Genomic DNA, 15,686 nt, shown 5'->3' on the forward strand with positions numbered 1-15,686 from the left:
AGCAGTCTATGTGAAAGCAGACAAAAACTGTCTTATTGCAGCCAAAGTCCAGCAATCATTGAAAAAATACTTTTAAGAATGCAGCACTCTGTCCTATGACAAAACAGATCACATATGAGTAAGCAAAAAAGATAAACTTTGAAAGCAGTCTATATGAAAGCAGACAAAATCTGTCTTATTGCAGCCAAAGTCCAGCAATCATTGAAAAAATACTTTTAAGAATGCAGCACTCTGTCCTATGACAAAACAGATGTAAAAAAAAATGCAGAGGATGATGAAGATGTTGGGTAAGACACTATGATTGAAGGGCTTGGCTGAATAAAACATGGGAGGTGCACCAACAGCAATGGGAATATCTTATCCAGTTCTGACAACTACTCTTCATAAAAAGGAATGGAAGAGTAAAGTAAATTTAAATAGTGATTCCAGTAACTGGAGGACTGAAAATTAGAGCTTTTACAGTAATCACATCTACCTGTTTATCTCACCAAAACCAGAAGTTAAGAAATGGCAAGAACATGTGCCTACAAGGTAAAGAAAAACTGAAGAAGCTCAAGTTCCTTATGTCAGACACAGGCAGATTAAAGCCTGATGGTTAGAAATGTGGTGTGGAAGAAAGGGTAGGTTTACAACACGAAGGTACTACCATTAGAACATTTCACCTACTGCTTCTAATGGACTTTGTCCTCTTATTTTTCTTGCCAACACAAGACTAGAATTTATGACTAAAAACTAGGGCTGAAGCTTGAATAATTGAACAAGTATTTCATGCCTGTAAGCACCATGACTCTCCTTATGCTCCCAGATAATCACAATATTATCCTATAAATTCAAAAAAATTTTTGTAAGCCTATAAACAAATGCTACCAAAACCAACAACTGACATTAACTAGCTCACTACCCACGTGTAGATCCAGAGTAACTCAATAGCTTTCAATGTATTCCAACTCGAATATGTAAAAAAATGTAAAACCTATCCTGCCACAGTGTCAAATTCACTGTTTGGCAATTCATTCCTTAGAAAGAGCCTGGTATTTCAGCTATCCCAAGCACAATCTTACAAAGTATGGTGGGTTCAATCCCCATCACACAAAGCTGTTCCAGCAATAGGAATAACTGTGAAGCCCAGGCTCCATTTCCCTGGTATGCCACTGTACAATAATGGACCTTTCACTATTAAGTTAAAAAAAAAAACCCAAAAACAAAACAACCAAAACAAAAAGAGGGAGTTTTCCAACACTTTAAGTTTACAGCACCTCCCTTCAAAAGAAAACCTCAGAAGAGCTCTCAAAGATCCTCCCTGCATGAATGTCCATGTGTGATGTCAGGTTTTCTAGAGTTGTGGAGGGGATGCTCAGGTCCAGTACAAGCTCAGTTCAAATGCAGGGCCTTTTTCTGGGAGCTTCAAGGCAGGAAAGTGCTCTGCAGAGCCTTGGTTTTATGTATGGCCTTGCTTTGTCATAAGATAGCTGTAGATGAGAAACAAGAGAACTAGTCAGACTAGGGGAAAAAGGTAATATTGGAATATTGCCCTCCTTTTAACTACACAAAAGCAGGTGGCAGAGTTATCAGAACCAGAGGACAACATTAATTTAAAAATTCTAACTTCCTCATTACTTTGAAATCTACGACCTAGACATCCTCCACAAAACATGCTAACTGAAGCAAGTATCTTTCCTTCCACCCACAAAAAGGTTTCTTTGCCAGTTCTGAAGATGTTACGCCCCAAGCAAGAGCATACTTGGAACACCTCAAATTTTGGTTTAAAAGAAAATAGATTCAGTAAAGAAGGACATTCCTATTTATGTGACAAAAGAGAATGCACCAATACTCCAGCCTGCAGAACAAGGCAGTTCCGAAGGCTGCCATGAACAAGAGTGTTTCTGGAATTTGTAAGTGTCAGTGTGTCATGACAGGCCTCCAGCTGGGTAATAATTAGCATTGACTCCATGATTGCAGAATGCTGATCAATCGCTTTATTCTACTATATTATACTATACTTCTTATAAAGAAACTCATCATCCTTACAGACAGTCTGATACAGACTGATCCAATTGGTCAATCAATCCAAACACCATCACCAGTGTCCAATTAATAAATCACCTTTGGTAAACAAATCTCCATAACACGTTCCATGTGTGCACAACAACAGGGTCAGCAAGTGCAGATAAGAATTGTTTCTCATTCTTTTCTCTAATCTTCTCACAGTCTTCCCCAGGAAAATGCCTGGAAAAGTCCTGCCTGCTGCTCTCTATGGAGAGAGCTGTGGCTACAACTGACCACCAACTGACCACCTTCCAAGCAGAAACAGCTACCACTTAGCACTGGAAACCAATTCCTGTGGATATAATTGTCAGTATTCCCAGTACTCAAGATGACTTTGGAGGTAAATTGTGCATTTGAATTCTCAGGACCTCTTAAGTTTTGTGCTGGATTCTCCTTTAAAAGAAGCCCAGAAGGTTTCATGTCAATTGCTTATCTTTCCCCAACTAAAACAGTACCTCATGAGAACTACTTTGGTTTGAATATTGTACATTGCAATGCACATTCACAGCAGAACAGAAAGGAAGTAGCAGCTTTATTTCACTGAAATATAGGTAAAAAAAGACAGCAGAATTTACAAACAAAAAAACCCCTAAAAGATCAAATCCTCTAACTACATAAATGCTGCTTCTTGTGGTTAGGGATTTAGCTTTGCTCTAAGGAACTTTTTCAAGAGGCTAGTCCCAAGGACTAGTACATTCTGGCACACTTTCTTCCAGCAAGCCACAACCAATTAAACCCCAAACCGAGGATTCTTGTACAGTTGAGATCTGATCCTAGGCAGGCTTCAGGGAACGCTTTTCCCAGGCTACAGTCTGGGCAGCCCACTTGCATCACTCCAACCCCTAAGCCTGCTACTGTTCAGCAGACCTTTGCCTCTGACACGAACACCTGCTTCCGCCCCAGCAGGCAGCAGTGACCTTCTCATGTTGCCAAGTGGGAGGCAATGGTGCAGATCAGAAGGCCCAAAAAGAACACAACCTTTCACGTGCTAGCCTAGAAAGATTTCAAATATGTATTTCAATTTCAGAACCAAATGACTGGAAGTTTTAGGAATTGTCATTTGCTTTTCCTTCCAAATATAAATGCAGAGCTAGCTGAAGCTCTTTGCCAGACACAAATCAAGACACTGTAGCAGGTTGAAAATGTGTCTACCTGTGAGCTGCAATTACTGCATCAGAAGGAGGATGCCCATGTCTCTTTAATGGAAAAGAAGCACTGGACCACATAACATACATATGCAGGGCTTGAAAGAGAAATACAAGGTCAAGCCTACAACCAGACTGCAGTAATTCCTGTAATTTAGATTTACGTATTACATGACCAAGGCTGTAACGTTTTTCTGTCCTATGCAAATACCTATTGAAGAGTGATGAGGTGCTACAGTCACAAAGCAAATGTGAGCTATAAAAACTGACCAACAAGCAGTAAATCTATGAGCAGTGCATTTCTGAAAACTCTTCATCGCTTTCTCTCTTTCCCAACAGTAAAATCTTCCCTTAGAAAATACCTGCCAGAAGTAAAGTGCCATAGACAGAGGCATTAAAACCTCATGCTCAGCAAGCTGGCTGCTATTTAATGTAATGGCTGAGTTCCCTCTCCCTTTCTTGTCCCTGCTGGGCTTGAGAACAAACTTAGAATGGTGAGAGCGCACACTGAAGTTTGGTATTTCTGTTTGCATTCCTTACATAGCTGATGAATTTTCACCAAGCCTTGGTGAAATTTTACATTCATACACATCTTAATGATTATGGCCATCATCACAAAGCAGAGAGATTGCTTATCTCAAAGACAGGTCAAACACAGAGCCCTCTTCTATTTACCCGAAAGCCTTTAGTATAACGTAACTTTATAGCATTTAAGAAAACTAAAAAAATGTGAAAGGGTAAGTTAGATCTCTTTGTAACAGCACAACTGAGCCTAGAAAACAAGTTCAAACCTCATTATTCCCCAGGACACGATTTTCCCTCCAACTTGTTCGGGTTTTTTCCTGCCAGAGGAGAAAGAAATTACAAGCACAAACCTAATATAGAAACTCTGACCACAGCACCAGTTCAGAAAATGTTACAGCTCTGTATTGTATCATGGCCGGAGCACTGAAGATAGTTGAGCAGCTGCAGACAAGTCACCGGCTGAATGTTCCTCTCTAAGCACATTTTAATTTGATATGAAAAGTATGGTACCATAAATCTTTTAGCCCCATTGAATAACAACATGTCCAAGAGAGCATGTAACCAAAATTAACATAAAAATGAAAGAGCAGGAGGTGGTTCTTCTAAGGCCTATCCAGCCAGGCTTTTTTTGTGAACTCTGCCTTTTTTGCATTTAGTGTTGATGCAAGAGAAAACAGCTTAGCTAAACTGAAACTACATGGGACAACACCAATTAGTTAAAAACCCCCCCAAAACCAAAAAACACAAACCAGATGGTGTATAATACAAAGCCGAACAAGAGGAGAGACAAAACAAGTAAAATATTTAACAAGACAAAAATACATATATCTGAAATTGTGGAAGTACAGCTCAATATAAGCAGAATAAGAGCACTTGTTTATTAGGAAACAAGTTGAGTAAGCTTTAGAAACTGATTATTTCATGTGAATCAAGCTTATTGTTGAGGAAACGTACATTATATGTTCACAAAATGCTTTGCATTTGTCAACAAATCAGCAGTCTGTTAAAAAAAAAACCCAAACCAGAACATAATTAATTACAAAGGATTTTAAAAATCTGCATAATGCAGAGCTTTCCAAGTGTGTAATATCCTATTTTAATACAGTATCTCTACAGAGGAATGAAATACTAGTTTTTAAACATGACTAATACTGAAAATAATTACTATGTAGGCATCTACTGGCAAAGAAAAAAGCAATGCCCCAGGCATTAATGCAGAGGACAAAACACTGCCAATTTGGAATGACACCATAATATGTGAATACCACATTATTTGAGATTGTCAAAACTTCCTGGTAGGTCAACAGCTGCTCAGAGGTAGGATGTAATCCTACCCCTTCTTCCAGGCATCTGAATGTGCAAAGTTGCCAACAGTCAAAACTCTGATAATTTCCAGCATGAACACAGGGAAAATGCTTATGTTTGCAAGGATAAATATCAGTGGAATTACTACAGCAAAGTCAGAGAAAAAGGTCTGCCTGCACAAGGTCTACCTCTTCATATTTAAGCAAACCAGGTTTACAAAAACAAACGAGCACAGAGAGAAGGACACTAGCATTCCCTGAATTTCAAAACAATACTCTGCCTTTGCATTTAGGCCGTATGTAACAAACTTTGGATGTACCTGTACTATAAATGATCTCCATTTAGCTAGCAGAGAAGGAAAACAAGATTTTTCACTAATGGTGTGGTTTCAGCAACCAGTGCTGCAGTTTTGTATTCCCAACAATTATGCCAACCCTGTTACACTGAATTCTCCCACCTCATATTATTACAGCAGAATAATGGAGGGGGCAACAACACAAAACACCAACAGCAAACAAGGAAAAAACCCTCCTGAAAACTCTTTACACAACTGTTCCACTTCCCATTTGCTTTCACCTATCTTGCTGTAAGGCACTGCAACAGACACCTTACCTGTAAAATATCAATTATTTAATAAAGGCTAACATGAAGCATGAATACAATGCAACTCTTTCAAGATGAATACACAGCTACAGTTCACGCAGGCACACAAAGTCTTTACCTTGTCTGAAGTATTAAATGAATATTAACAGGTATAACTCCCTATTAAAAAAAGCTCAAAACTTTTCAGTCACTGAAGTAACTTTAATATATGTGAAGAAAGTTATATGTATTACAACTGGTAACTTTTGGCATTAATTAAAATTAATTACTTTGGAATTATTGTAGTCCACTTGTGTCAGCCTCTTCTTCCATTATGAGCCAAATCAATCTAAGATGTGACAAAACTGGATTTTAAAAACCTATCATGGCTTAGGGCACAAAGTTTTGAAATAATTTTGATTTGACTGCATCTTTAAAATCCACAAAATCTGGTTTTTAGGTATTATCAGATGCAAGTCATACAAACACATATAATGATGACAACTGCTTAACAGTACATAAACACAGCTCCAACTCCAAGAAAACCATTTGCATTAACTTTCTCAAAAGTTAGAAACATATTTCAGAGGTTCTAAAGTTGAAGTGAATTGCATAGTGATACAAACAGAAGAACAGTCTATGCCAGAAAACTTGGGAGCAAGATTTCACTAAATGTTATAATTTCCTCAAGCAATTATCCCAATCTAGATCATCCTGAGCTGGTAGAGACTATTTATAAGAGCATGTTGTGACAGAACAAGGGGAAGAATGGGTTCAAACTTAGAGAGTAAGTTTAAATCAGATAATTATGGAAACATTCTTTACTGTGAGGCACTGGAACAAGTTGCCTGTAGGAGTTGTGGATGCCCATCTCTGGAAGTGTTCAAGGCCAGGTTGGATGGGGCTCTGAGCAACCTGGTCTAGTGGAACATATCCCTGCCTATGGTATGGTGGTTGGAACCAGATGATCCTTTCCAATCCAAACCATTCTATGACTGAGTCAGGGAATTGGTACACTTGAAGTCAAAAATTTGCATCTAAACAAGAGCCATCTCTTTTTACTCTTATATCAAAATTCAGATTTTATACATCACAGCTTGTTTTTTGCAAGCCTAAGTAGAACTGTACTTCACAGGAACTTATCCAAAATTTTGGTTTTGTTGTTGCTGCGGTTTTTTTGGGTTTTTTCCTAACTTTAGTTATTTGTTTGTGTTTGATTTTTTTTAATTAAAACCCACTACCTCAGCAAAATCCTGTTCAGCATACTTCTACTGACATAGCTAAAACTGAAAATGACAAACTCTCTAGAAATACCTTGCCCCCTGCAGCTCTAGTCTTTTAAGGTAACAACAGTGATGCCATTTACTACTTCAAATCATAAACCCAGAAACAATTATATGCTTTTCACTGATGTTACACATAAAGGCAAGCCTGAACTAATTCCAGCCTCTCTCTCAAGTGTACGAAGGGTACTGTACTTCTGTACAAAACCCAGGTAACAGTCATATTTGCAATTAAATCCATTTCCTATTAAATTCCATGGATTTACATTGTAAGACTTATTCAACTGTCAAGTTCCATTTACAACTTCTCAGGGTTGGACTCACGCAGCTGAAGAGACACTGTGCCCAGCAATCCACAGCTCTCAAGTCATGGGAAAGAGGCAACGGTGCTCTGTGGCACTGTACTCACCACTTTGAAGAAGTTATTATTAAAATCATCTTATTGATCCAGTTTCAGTTCACACCAAGATTATTTATCGTTTCCTTAACAGTAGGCCCACAAATGAACTACAGATGGCAGCCTGGAGATCACATACACCCTCCTGATAAGCACAGATAGAGAGCTCTTAAGGCTTTGAGCCCTGCTTTCTTAGAATTCAAATTCTTCCCTATGTAGTACCTCAAGCACACCATCAGGGTGCCTTTCACTTTTAACAGCAATTCAGAACAAAATAACCATTTATCTGAAATCTGTTTATTGTGTTTCATGGTACTCACTATTCTAATAACTAACTTCAGTAAACACTCAAGTTGTATTTTGCCTTGCACAGATGGTTTCAGACATAAGATACAATGATGTTACAGTGGAAGGACAGTAACAGATGTCAAAGATGTGAAAAGAAAGTTTTAATGTACAGGCCAATAGCAACAAAAAGTAATCAACATATCAGTACAAAATTGTAGGAATTTGTGAAAAAAATGGGTAAAGTGGTGAAGGAGAGGTTCTGAACACAATAGCAGCACTCCTTCACACTCTGGACTGTGTGCAAATGCAGCAATAATACAATTCCTGTATTTAAGAAATAGAGGTAAGGAAACAGCAGATAAAGCTCAGTTCCTACTGTGACAGTCACAGGCCTGCCACCATCTGGGTAAGAACAAAGCTTCCATTACTCAAGGAAAAGAGTCAGGTGTAGAGTTCATGCACTAATGCTACACTGTTGACAGCTTGTCAATTAGATCATCAACAGTATTGACAAGGAGCTTTGTGTCCTCCTTGTCACTCATACGGTGCTGGCCGATTTTGCGGAGGATAACATCCACGTCCTTGCTCAAAACACGGTCAGCAACTTGCATAGAGATCTCCCAAGGGACATCCCCATCCTTCATGCCGTGGATAAGGCGTATGGGACATGTCACAGGAATAGGACTATTCAGCACACAGTGATTTTCTGCTTCTCTGATAAAGTCATAGGTCAAGGAGTAATATCCTTCCTCATTATGCTTTGTTTGGTACTTCCATTCACCCTTTTCTTCTATTTCTTTTTGTGCCTATATAAAAAGAGAGCAAAGAATAGACAAAACACATGTTAGGAGTACTTAAGAGTACCTCATCTTATTTCTGTTCTAAAAGCAGTAACACTCCCCCAAGCATAAAATTTCACCTTGTTGATTTTTATTATCACAGGTGTATTCCCTTTCTCCTCACAGCATCTGAGAGGACAAATCCCCTACCATGTCACAAAAGCTGCTCTCCAAACCTCTCCTGCAAATTAATCTAGTTAAAATTCACCAATGAAATTAAGCCAATGAAAAATGCACCAATGAAATTAATTTCTTAGCCAGAATCTATCAGAAAAAGAAGATGATGTATAGCCACCATGAACAGTAAATTTCCTTGGCTTCAGTCAGTTCACTGATCCTCAAACAACGGGAAATCCTAGGAAAAAGACACTGTCCAGTGATCAGTCTTTTCAGTCTTTGCCACAGGAAGTGTCTCTAAATATTATATTTCCAGATTCTAAAGTATTTTCAGATTCTGAGTCTTAAATAGTAATACTGATACTACAAAGTACCTTAGAAAAAACTCAAACAAATGGGAGAGTATTTTCATTATTCTAAGGCACACATTATTTATTGCCATGTAACACCTCATTTATACTTTCCTGAAGACTAGACATTATTACCATCAAGGAGGAATCTCAAAAGGGCAGTTTCCACTACCTAAATCTCCCAGTCTTTACAAACACACTAATCTGAAGAATTTCCTTTCTATGCGCACAACTTGGGTCAGATGCATCTCATCCAGTGACACCTCAACCACTTTAGTGGCTACTTCTCCATCCTTCCAAGCACAAGGATCCAATTCCGATGCAAATATAAGATATTCAACACTGAAATCTAATGGACTGAAAACAGCAGGGACCTGACTTCACATCCTCCAAACCACAATAATATAAGCACACTCTGGCTAGTGTGCTCACACTAGTCTCATACTGTAAGTTTACATTAATCAAACACAGAAAACTTACACTAAAATTTGCAGGAAAAGTACAGTTTAAATAACATCATTTCTTAAATTCTTGGTAAGATTTTTAGACTGCACAAAAGCCAACCATCAACATTTACCTCAATAGGAAGCCTCTTAAAAGTTGTTACAACGTGATCTGCTGCTACAGCCACTCCAACCAGAGCAGCTACTTTATCTGGACGTGCTATTGCAGCATGAAGCATCAGCCATCCACCCATACTGGAGCCCACCAGAATCTGGAAAACAAAAAAGAGAAGAAAATATAGTGTTTTACAGGAAATGGCTAATAGATTTTTTTTTCTTCTTGCACAAAATATTAGTTTTCACTTGGTTTAACTATTTAAACCTTGGGCATAATCCTGCTGTCCTTACCCAGGCAGAACTGCTGTCACCTCCAGTGGAAATTTTGCCTGAGTAAGCACCACAAGATCTGGTATTTATTATTCTGTTTGGCATGGCTGGTTATTGCTGTCTGAGACTGAAACACTGTAAACAAAATGAGAGTTGAAACAATTCAGTATCATATGCATACTTATATGTTTCCTTCTCAAGATAAATGCACATGGTAAAGACTCAGTGCATGGAAAGAAGTAAACAAAAGCAATTCATAATACAAAATTGTTTTAAACACAATACTGGGCATTTCTAGGTTATAGAAGATTCCAAGTTTCTCACAGTAATTTCTAAAGTAAGTGAAGAAATAAAATGCTGCTTCTCCTGCCTGTTTTTTAAGGCTGTTTGATCATATGGAGTGTCTTTAGTCTTCCTGCAAATCCTTTAATTAATGCATTAGCATGGGACAGCGACACACTTTTTCATTAGCAGGGCCGCACTGCACAGGAACAATTCCCTGTCCCCTGTCAGGTGGCACCTCCACCATGAGGCTTTCTCAGACTCTCTGGGACAACAGCCCTGCTCCGAGCAGGAGATTGTAATAAACAACCTCCAGGAGGTCCTGCCAACCCATGCTTCCATGATTTTGTGACCTACCTGCCTGCAAAAGAGCTCCTATATGACCTCTCAAATGATTCAGCTTGGTAGGGAGCAGGTGTCAGCTGTTCAGCAAAAAGCTACTGCTGACCAGACCAAAGCTATTATGGCACATTTTTGATCAAGGTTCTACCCTGAGGGAAAAACAGTATTCTATATTTAAAAATAAAATATAACCTGTGGTCCATCTGTAAGTTCATCCAGTATAGACAGAACATCTTTTCTCCACTTCCCAATTGTACACTCTTCAAATTTACCATCTGAACTTCCACATCCTGTATAGTCAAATCTGCAAAAATAACCATCAACATGAAAGTCATAGTACTGTCTACAGCAACACAGACACTAACTAAATACTACTGTATAATCAAATCAGCAGGGAACAAGACACCACAGTGAGTATTTTCTTACTTGGTCCTGTTTATCACTAGGACCAGAAATCACACAAAGACAGTTTAAATACAACAAACACAACTAAGTTCTACAGCATTCTCTATCATTTGATAGAACATCATAATTTACAAGAATAGGCAAAAAAATTTCCCTTACAAAAAAAAACCCCAAAAACCTCAGACACTTGAATTGTAAAGGTGTACAAACTCTTTCAAACACTGAACCCAAACACAAAGACTTAAAGACACATTCAGACAGCCAGCATTCAATCTCGTCTATCAAAGGACACAGCATCACCAAGCAGGGGCATGTTCTTCTAAACCTACAGAAGACACAGGGTAACTTAATCAGACTTGGCCCGTAAGGACAGTGCTTATAGTGGTAACTTAAAAAACAGAACTGCAGGTCCTTAATTTTTAATTTTAAAGAATTTTCTGAATTATTTTCAGAATACAGTCTCCTGATTTATCTCAGTCTCTCTACTGAGAGAATCCTACATTTGGAAACAGAAGAAAGACTTCTTGTCTTGCAGAAGAAAGTCTTCATGTCCCTTAACACAGGGAGCATCCCAATCCAAATGCCAACATTTATGTTTTTATGTTAAAACCCCTTCCCACAACCCATGAGACTAGTTTCATTTTCTCAAGAATACTCCCCTACGTACCTGATGAAGGCATGACCTAATGATTTGCAGAAATCTTCAAGGGCAGTTGCTTTCTGACCATTCATATTTGAATTGAAACCTGGAAGGAAAATAACCCCTGGATTCCTCCCTTTTAGCTTCTGGTAAGCAATATTTGGTCGGTCTGGTCGAGTGAGAAAGCTGACCGATGACTTCAGCCTGCAAACTGGTAAGAGGAGCTATTCAGTACAATCAGCACAATAACAGTGGCAGAAACACAAGTTCTTATAAACCCAGGGTTTGCCAAATATGGACACATTATGTGAAATAAAGGATTCTGGCTCAAGAGAGAAGAAAAAAGCATCTCCTATATTCTTTAATGACTGACAAGTACTGATGAACCTGAAAGACAAAGTTTATTGTGATTCATTCTCAAATCATTAAACACCAACCATGTGGAGAGTTCACTCAGCAATTAGCAAAGTGGTTGACTGAAAACAAACTCTCATGCTTCCTAGACGTCATCAGTTCTCATGTTTCATATAATCTTGAATACATTTACTCATTTCACCAAAAATCTTCCCACTTAACATATCTTTAAACTTTTATTTTCAAAAAGCGTAATTTTGAGAGTAGTGTACTCTGTGCAATGGAAGTTTACAAGTACATGAGGAGACAAACTCTTCATTAGAATTAAAACTGAAGGATAAAACTGCACCTTTATCAAAGCCCTGGATCCACATGATATATGGAGTATAGGGGCAAGTTCATAATCAAGAACTGAGAAAGAATCTGTGCCTAAATTTTTCATCATGATGAGCATAAAACCACATTAGCATTGTTTAAACCAAATGAAATAAGTAACATCAAACAAGGAAATTAACAGAAGAAATGCTAACTAATGAATAATTCTGCTGAATCTCAACAGCTGCTACAGGATTTAATCTAACTTTAGCTGTCAGTTGTACCTCTACTGCAGGTGAGGACAAGTAATTAATAGAGGGCTATTAAGGAGACTTAATCCACTCCATTATCCAACTCAGCAAGGTAATTTGTTAAACTGAAAGCCTGGTCAAGTCTTCTAAGACTTTGACACTCTTAATTCTTAGATTAGAGCACCACTGGCTCTTCAACAGGGGGGCACAGAAACAACGCAACCCAAAATAAAGTGTCAGGGGTGGAAAAATAGTGCAAAACCCCAGCCCCAACAGAATCACACCACTTAACTGTCCTGCAGCCTTGAGTTCTGTTTTGTCACTACCAAAGAGATTACATTCAAGGAGTTTTGGGGGGCTGGCTTGTTGTTAAACTTGGATATGCATGAGTAAGTGTGGACACATAACAGATACAGGGTGCAGCTAGCATTCAGAACTTTCCTACAGTTCAACAGAAATGGCATAATTTGAACTACAGATTAAAAGCATTAAATTGCTCCTCAAACAATGAGGTAGTTCTTTATCCTACTCAGGCATGAGTTGTTTATAAAGGTGAATGACTTCCACAGTAAAGGTATTCAGATGCAACCACCCTGTGGCTTTTGATTTGTGTGTGTCTCTCACTAAGCCAGTCGCTTCTTCAGGACGAAAAGAGTGCAAGTGCCAGTAAGAGGAGATGAACCAAGAAGTACTAAATTTAATAGAAAAATAAATAGGAATATTGTTCTCCCCCTAAAGCCCTGATAGCTATTTCTGACGCCCCATGTCTTCCAAGCTGTAGCACCCTGGAGTGTCCTCAAATTACTTTGACACTGGGCAGGGTTCCAACTGCAGCTACAAGACCACTGCCTAAGCTATTTCACAAACTAGTCTTCCATTTAACAAGTTAATGGAAGCACCAGCAGCAATCCCAACCTGAATAATGGAAACCCCTAAAGCAACCACTGCAGCCAACCCAAAAGCAAAGCTCAATGCAGTCACCCTCTTAGATTTCTCTTCAGACAGACAAGACCATCAGCAGCTACCCAGTAATTCTCCTCCTGATTTTAGGAAAGACCTTAGTAAAAGCAGGGAAGCATTTCTGAAGGGTGCAAGGCAGGTATTAGTGCTTATAAAAGCAAGTCACAGACAGAAAGTGATAGCTACAGGAACACCACAGGACCCTTGCCTGATGGTATCTATGGAATTCTCTTTATATCGGAGTCACTGTGAACTTTTATGAACACCAGAAACTGTGACTGAGACCAGTGTAACATTACACATCAAAGCCAAAGAAGTTCTCTGAACAACTCTGGGAATATTCCTGCACTGAGATCTCCCCACTCCCAGCAGCAGCATATTAATGCTGCTCTGACAGGTAATGGACTCAACTCTGTCCACACATGGTTTCCTGCAACCACCCACATTCCAGCAGAAACTACAGCTTGGCCTGATCCAGAGCACCTAAAGACACACTCAAATAAAAAGAGACTCTGATAATATTACCTTTATAAACACACAGAAACGGAGAACACAGCAGCACAAACTCACTGTATTCAAGCTTTTAATCACCTACAAAATGTGCATCCGTAGTGGCAATTAAGTTTTACTCACTGAGCAACCTTAGATGAGATTCACCTTTCCAATTAAAGGCACGGAATAAACTCAACAGCTCAGACAAGCAGGGGGTCTGACACATCCAGCAGGGACACTGCGTGTCTGGGCAGAGGCCGAGCTCCCTCAGAAGTGGAAGCTTTTCATGTGCCTGGCGGGGTTTTACAGGCAGACACGTTCCACACCCGATCAGGCGAACTGGCGCACTATTCCCAGCTCCTCAAAACCCACCGGGGCAAGAGCTTAGAGCCAACCAAACACACGCAGGAAAGCAGCTGCCCTGCCCTGCGCACGGCCACCGAGCCCCGCTGCGGGCCAGGCGGGGAGGAGAAGCCTGTCAGGAGCCCCGTGCGAAGGGAATCGAGTTTAAGATGCCCATTCCCACGAGAGAGCCGCGCCCCGGCCCTTCCCGACGGCGCCGAAGGGGAGGAAAGGGTGCCACCTGCAGCTGCCCGAGAGCCGTCACAGTCGGCACCGACACACACGCTCTCCCCTCCGACCGGCAACGCTGATGCTCCGAGCTCCCCGCGGCCTTTCCCTTACCCAGGAGCGCCCGGGCCGCCCTCAGCGGCGACAGCGATCCCCGCAGGGCCGAGGCACGGCCGGCCCGCACCAGCGCGCCCGCCATGGCTGCCGCCCGCGCACGCGCCACCCGCCTCCGCCGTCAGTGAAGGGGCGGCCGGGAGGGGGGCGGGCCCTACTCTGCGGTCAGGGCCGAGCGTCCCGGGGGACCTGCAAAGTTTTGTCAATAAAAAAAGCCGACACAGTGATCGTGCGTTTCCTAGCGTGCGTGTTTCCCCCGAGCTAGCTGTGCCTTGTAGCCGAGAAGGCCAGAGTTGCGCACTGGGAAGAGCACTGCCTGCAGGCCGAGGGAGGTCACTCAGCCCCTGGGCTCAGCCCTGGTGAGGCAGCTCTGGAGTCCCGTGCCCAGGTCTGGGCTCCTCAGTACGGGACGGGCACGGAGCTCCCGGAGCGGGTCCAGTGGCAGGCTATGAGGGTGACTGAAGCACCTCTCTTAGGAACAGAGGCAGAGGGAAAGGCCTGGTCCTGTTCAGCATTGAGAAGGGACGTCATTAACGGGTTCTCACCCCCTCGTCTTCTCTCAGCCTTAGGTATATGAGCACAGGAGCCAAAACGACATCTTTATGCACATACTTCTTTTATATACAGGCCATGGCAGCCACAAAGAAAATAATCATAGAATCTCCAACTCATTTAGATTGGAAAAGATCTCAAATATCATTGAGTCCAACCTTTGACAAATACCACCACATCAACTAGACCATAGTATCACCTGTGCTCACGTCCAGGCATTTCTTGAATACCTCCGGGGATGTCCCTCCACCACCTCCCTGGGTAGCCCATTCCAATGCTTGACAATCCACCCTGATGTCCAGCCTCCCCTGGCACGTGAAGATGAATGCTAGGAAAGGCCAGTGCCTGCCAAGGGAAGGGTGTTTTCCCATCCAAGCACCAGGCCAGCACCTGTAGGTCATGGGACAAAGCTGAGGAGGTTTTTAAGTCTCAGACTCCATGGTTTGCAATGGCCCAAGAACCTTCAGGATAAGCAGGATTTGACTCCCAGGCAGGAAAGCTTGAAGAGTTTTTGTGATGAGTGCAGACTGATCATGAAGGGGGTGCCTACCACCATTCAACTCATGTTGTCTTGATATACATCACTACAGAACCCACCCCACTTCATGATGATGATGCCAAACTTACTGAAAACAAATCAATCATAAAACCACACTTGTTGTCATTTCCACAGTGAGTTAACACTCCCATTCAGGTCATGTT

The 15,686-nt window shown here is 40.9% G+C and overlaps 1 protein-coding gene across 1 annotated transcript; it reads right to left on the reverse strand.

Annotated features, from left to right (window-relative positions):
• Positions 1-7,342: 7,342 nt before the first annotated feature.
• On the reverse strand, positions 7,343-14,564 carry ABHD10 (abhydrolase domain containing 10, depalmitoylase). Its single transcript, XM_039718038.1, has 5 exons — positions 14,433-14,564; positions 11,404-11,587; positions 10,524-10,635; positions 9,455-9,592; positions 7,343-8,377 (listed from the first exon to the last, which is right to left on the reverse strand). Exons 1-5 carry the CDS (start codon positions 14,515-14,517, stop codon positions 8,039-8,041), a joined length of 858 nt encoding a protein of 285 aa, XP_039573972.1. The 5' UTR covers positions 14,518-14,564; the 3' UTR covers positions 7,343-8,038.
• Positions 14,565-15,686: the final 1,122 nt, after the last annotated feature.

This window comes from Passer montanus, unplaced genomic scaffold (genome assembly GCF_014805655.1).
Source record: "Passer montanus isolate IOZ18808 unplaced genomic scaffold, ASM1480565v1 scaffold39, whole genome shotgun sequence".
Taxonomy (NCBI): Eukaryota; Metazoa; Chordata; class Aves; order Passeriformes; family Passeridae; genus Passer; species Passer montanus.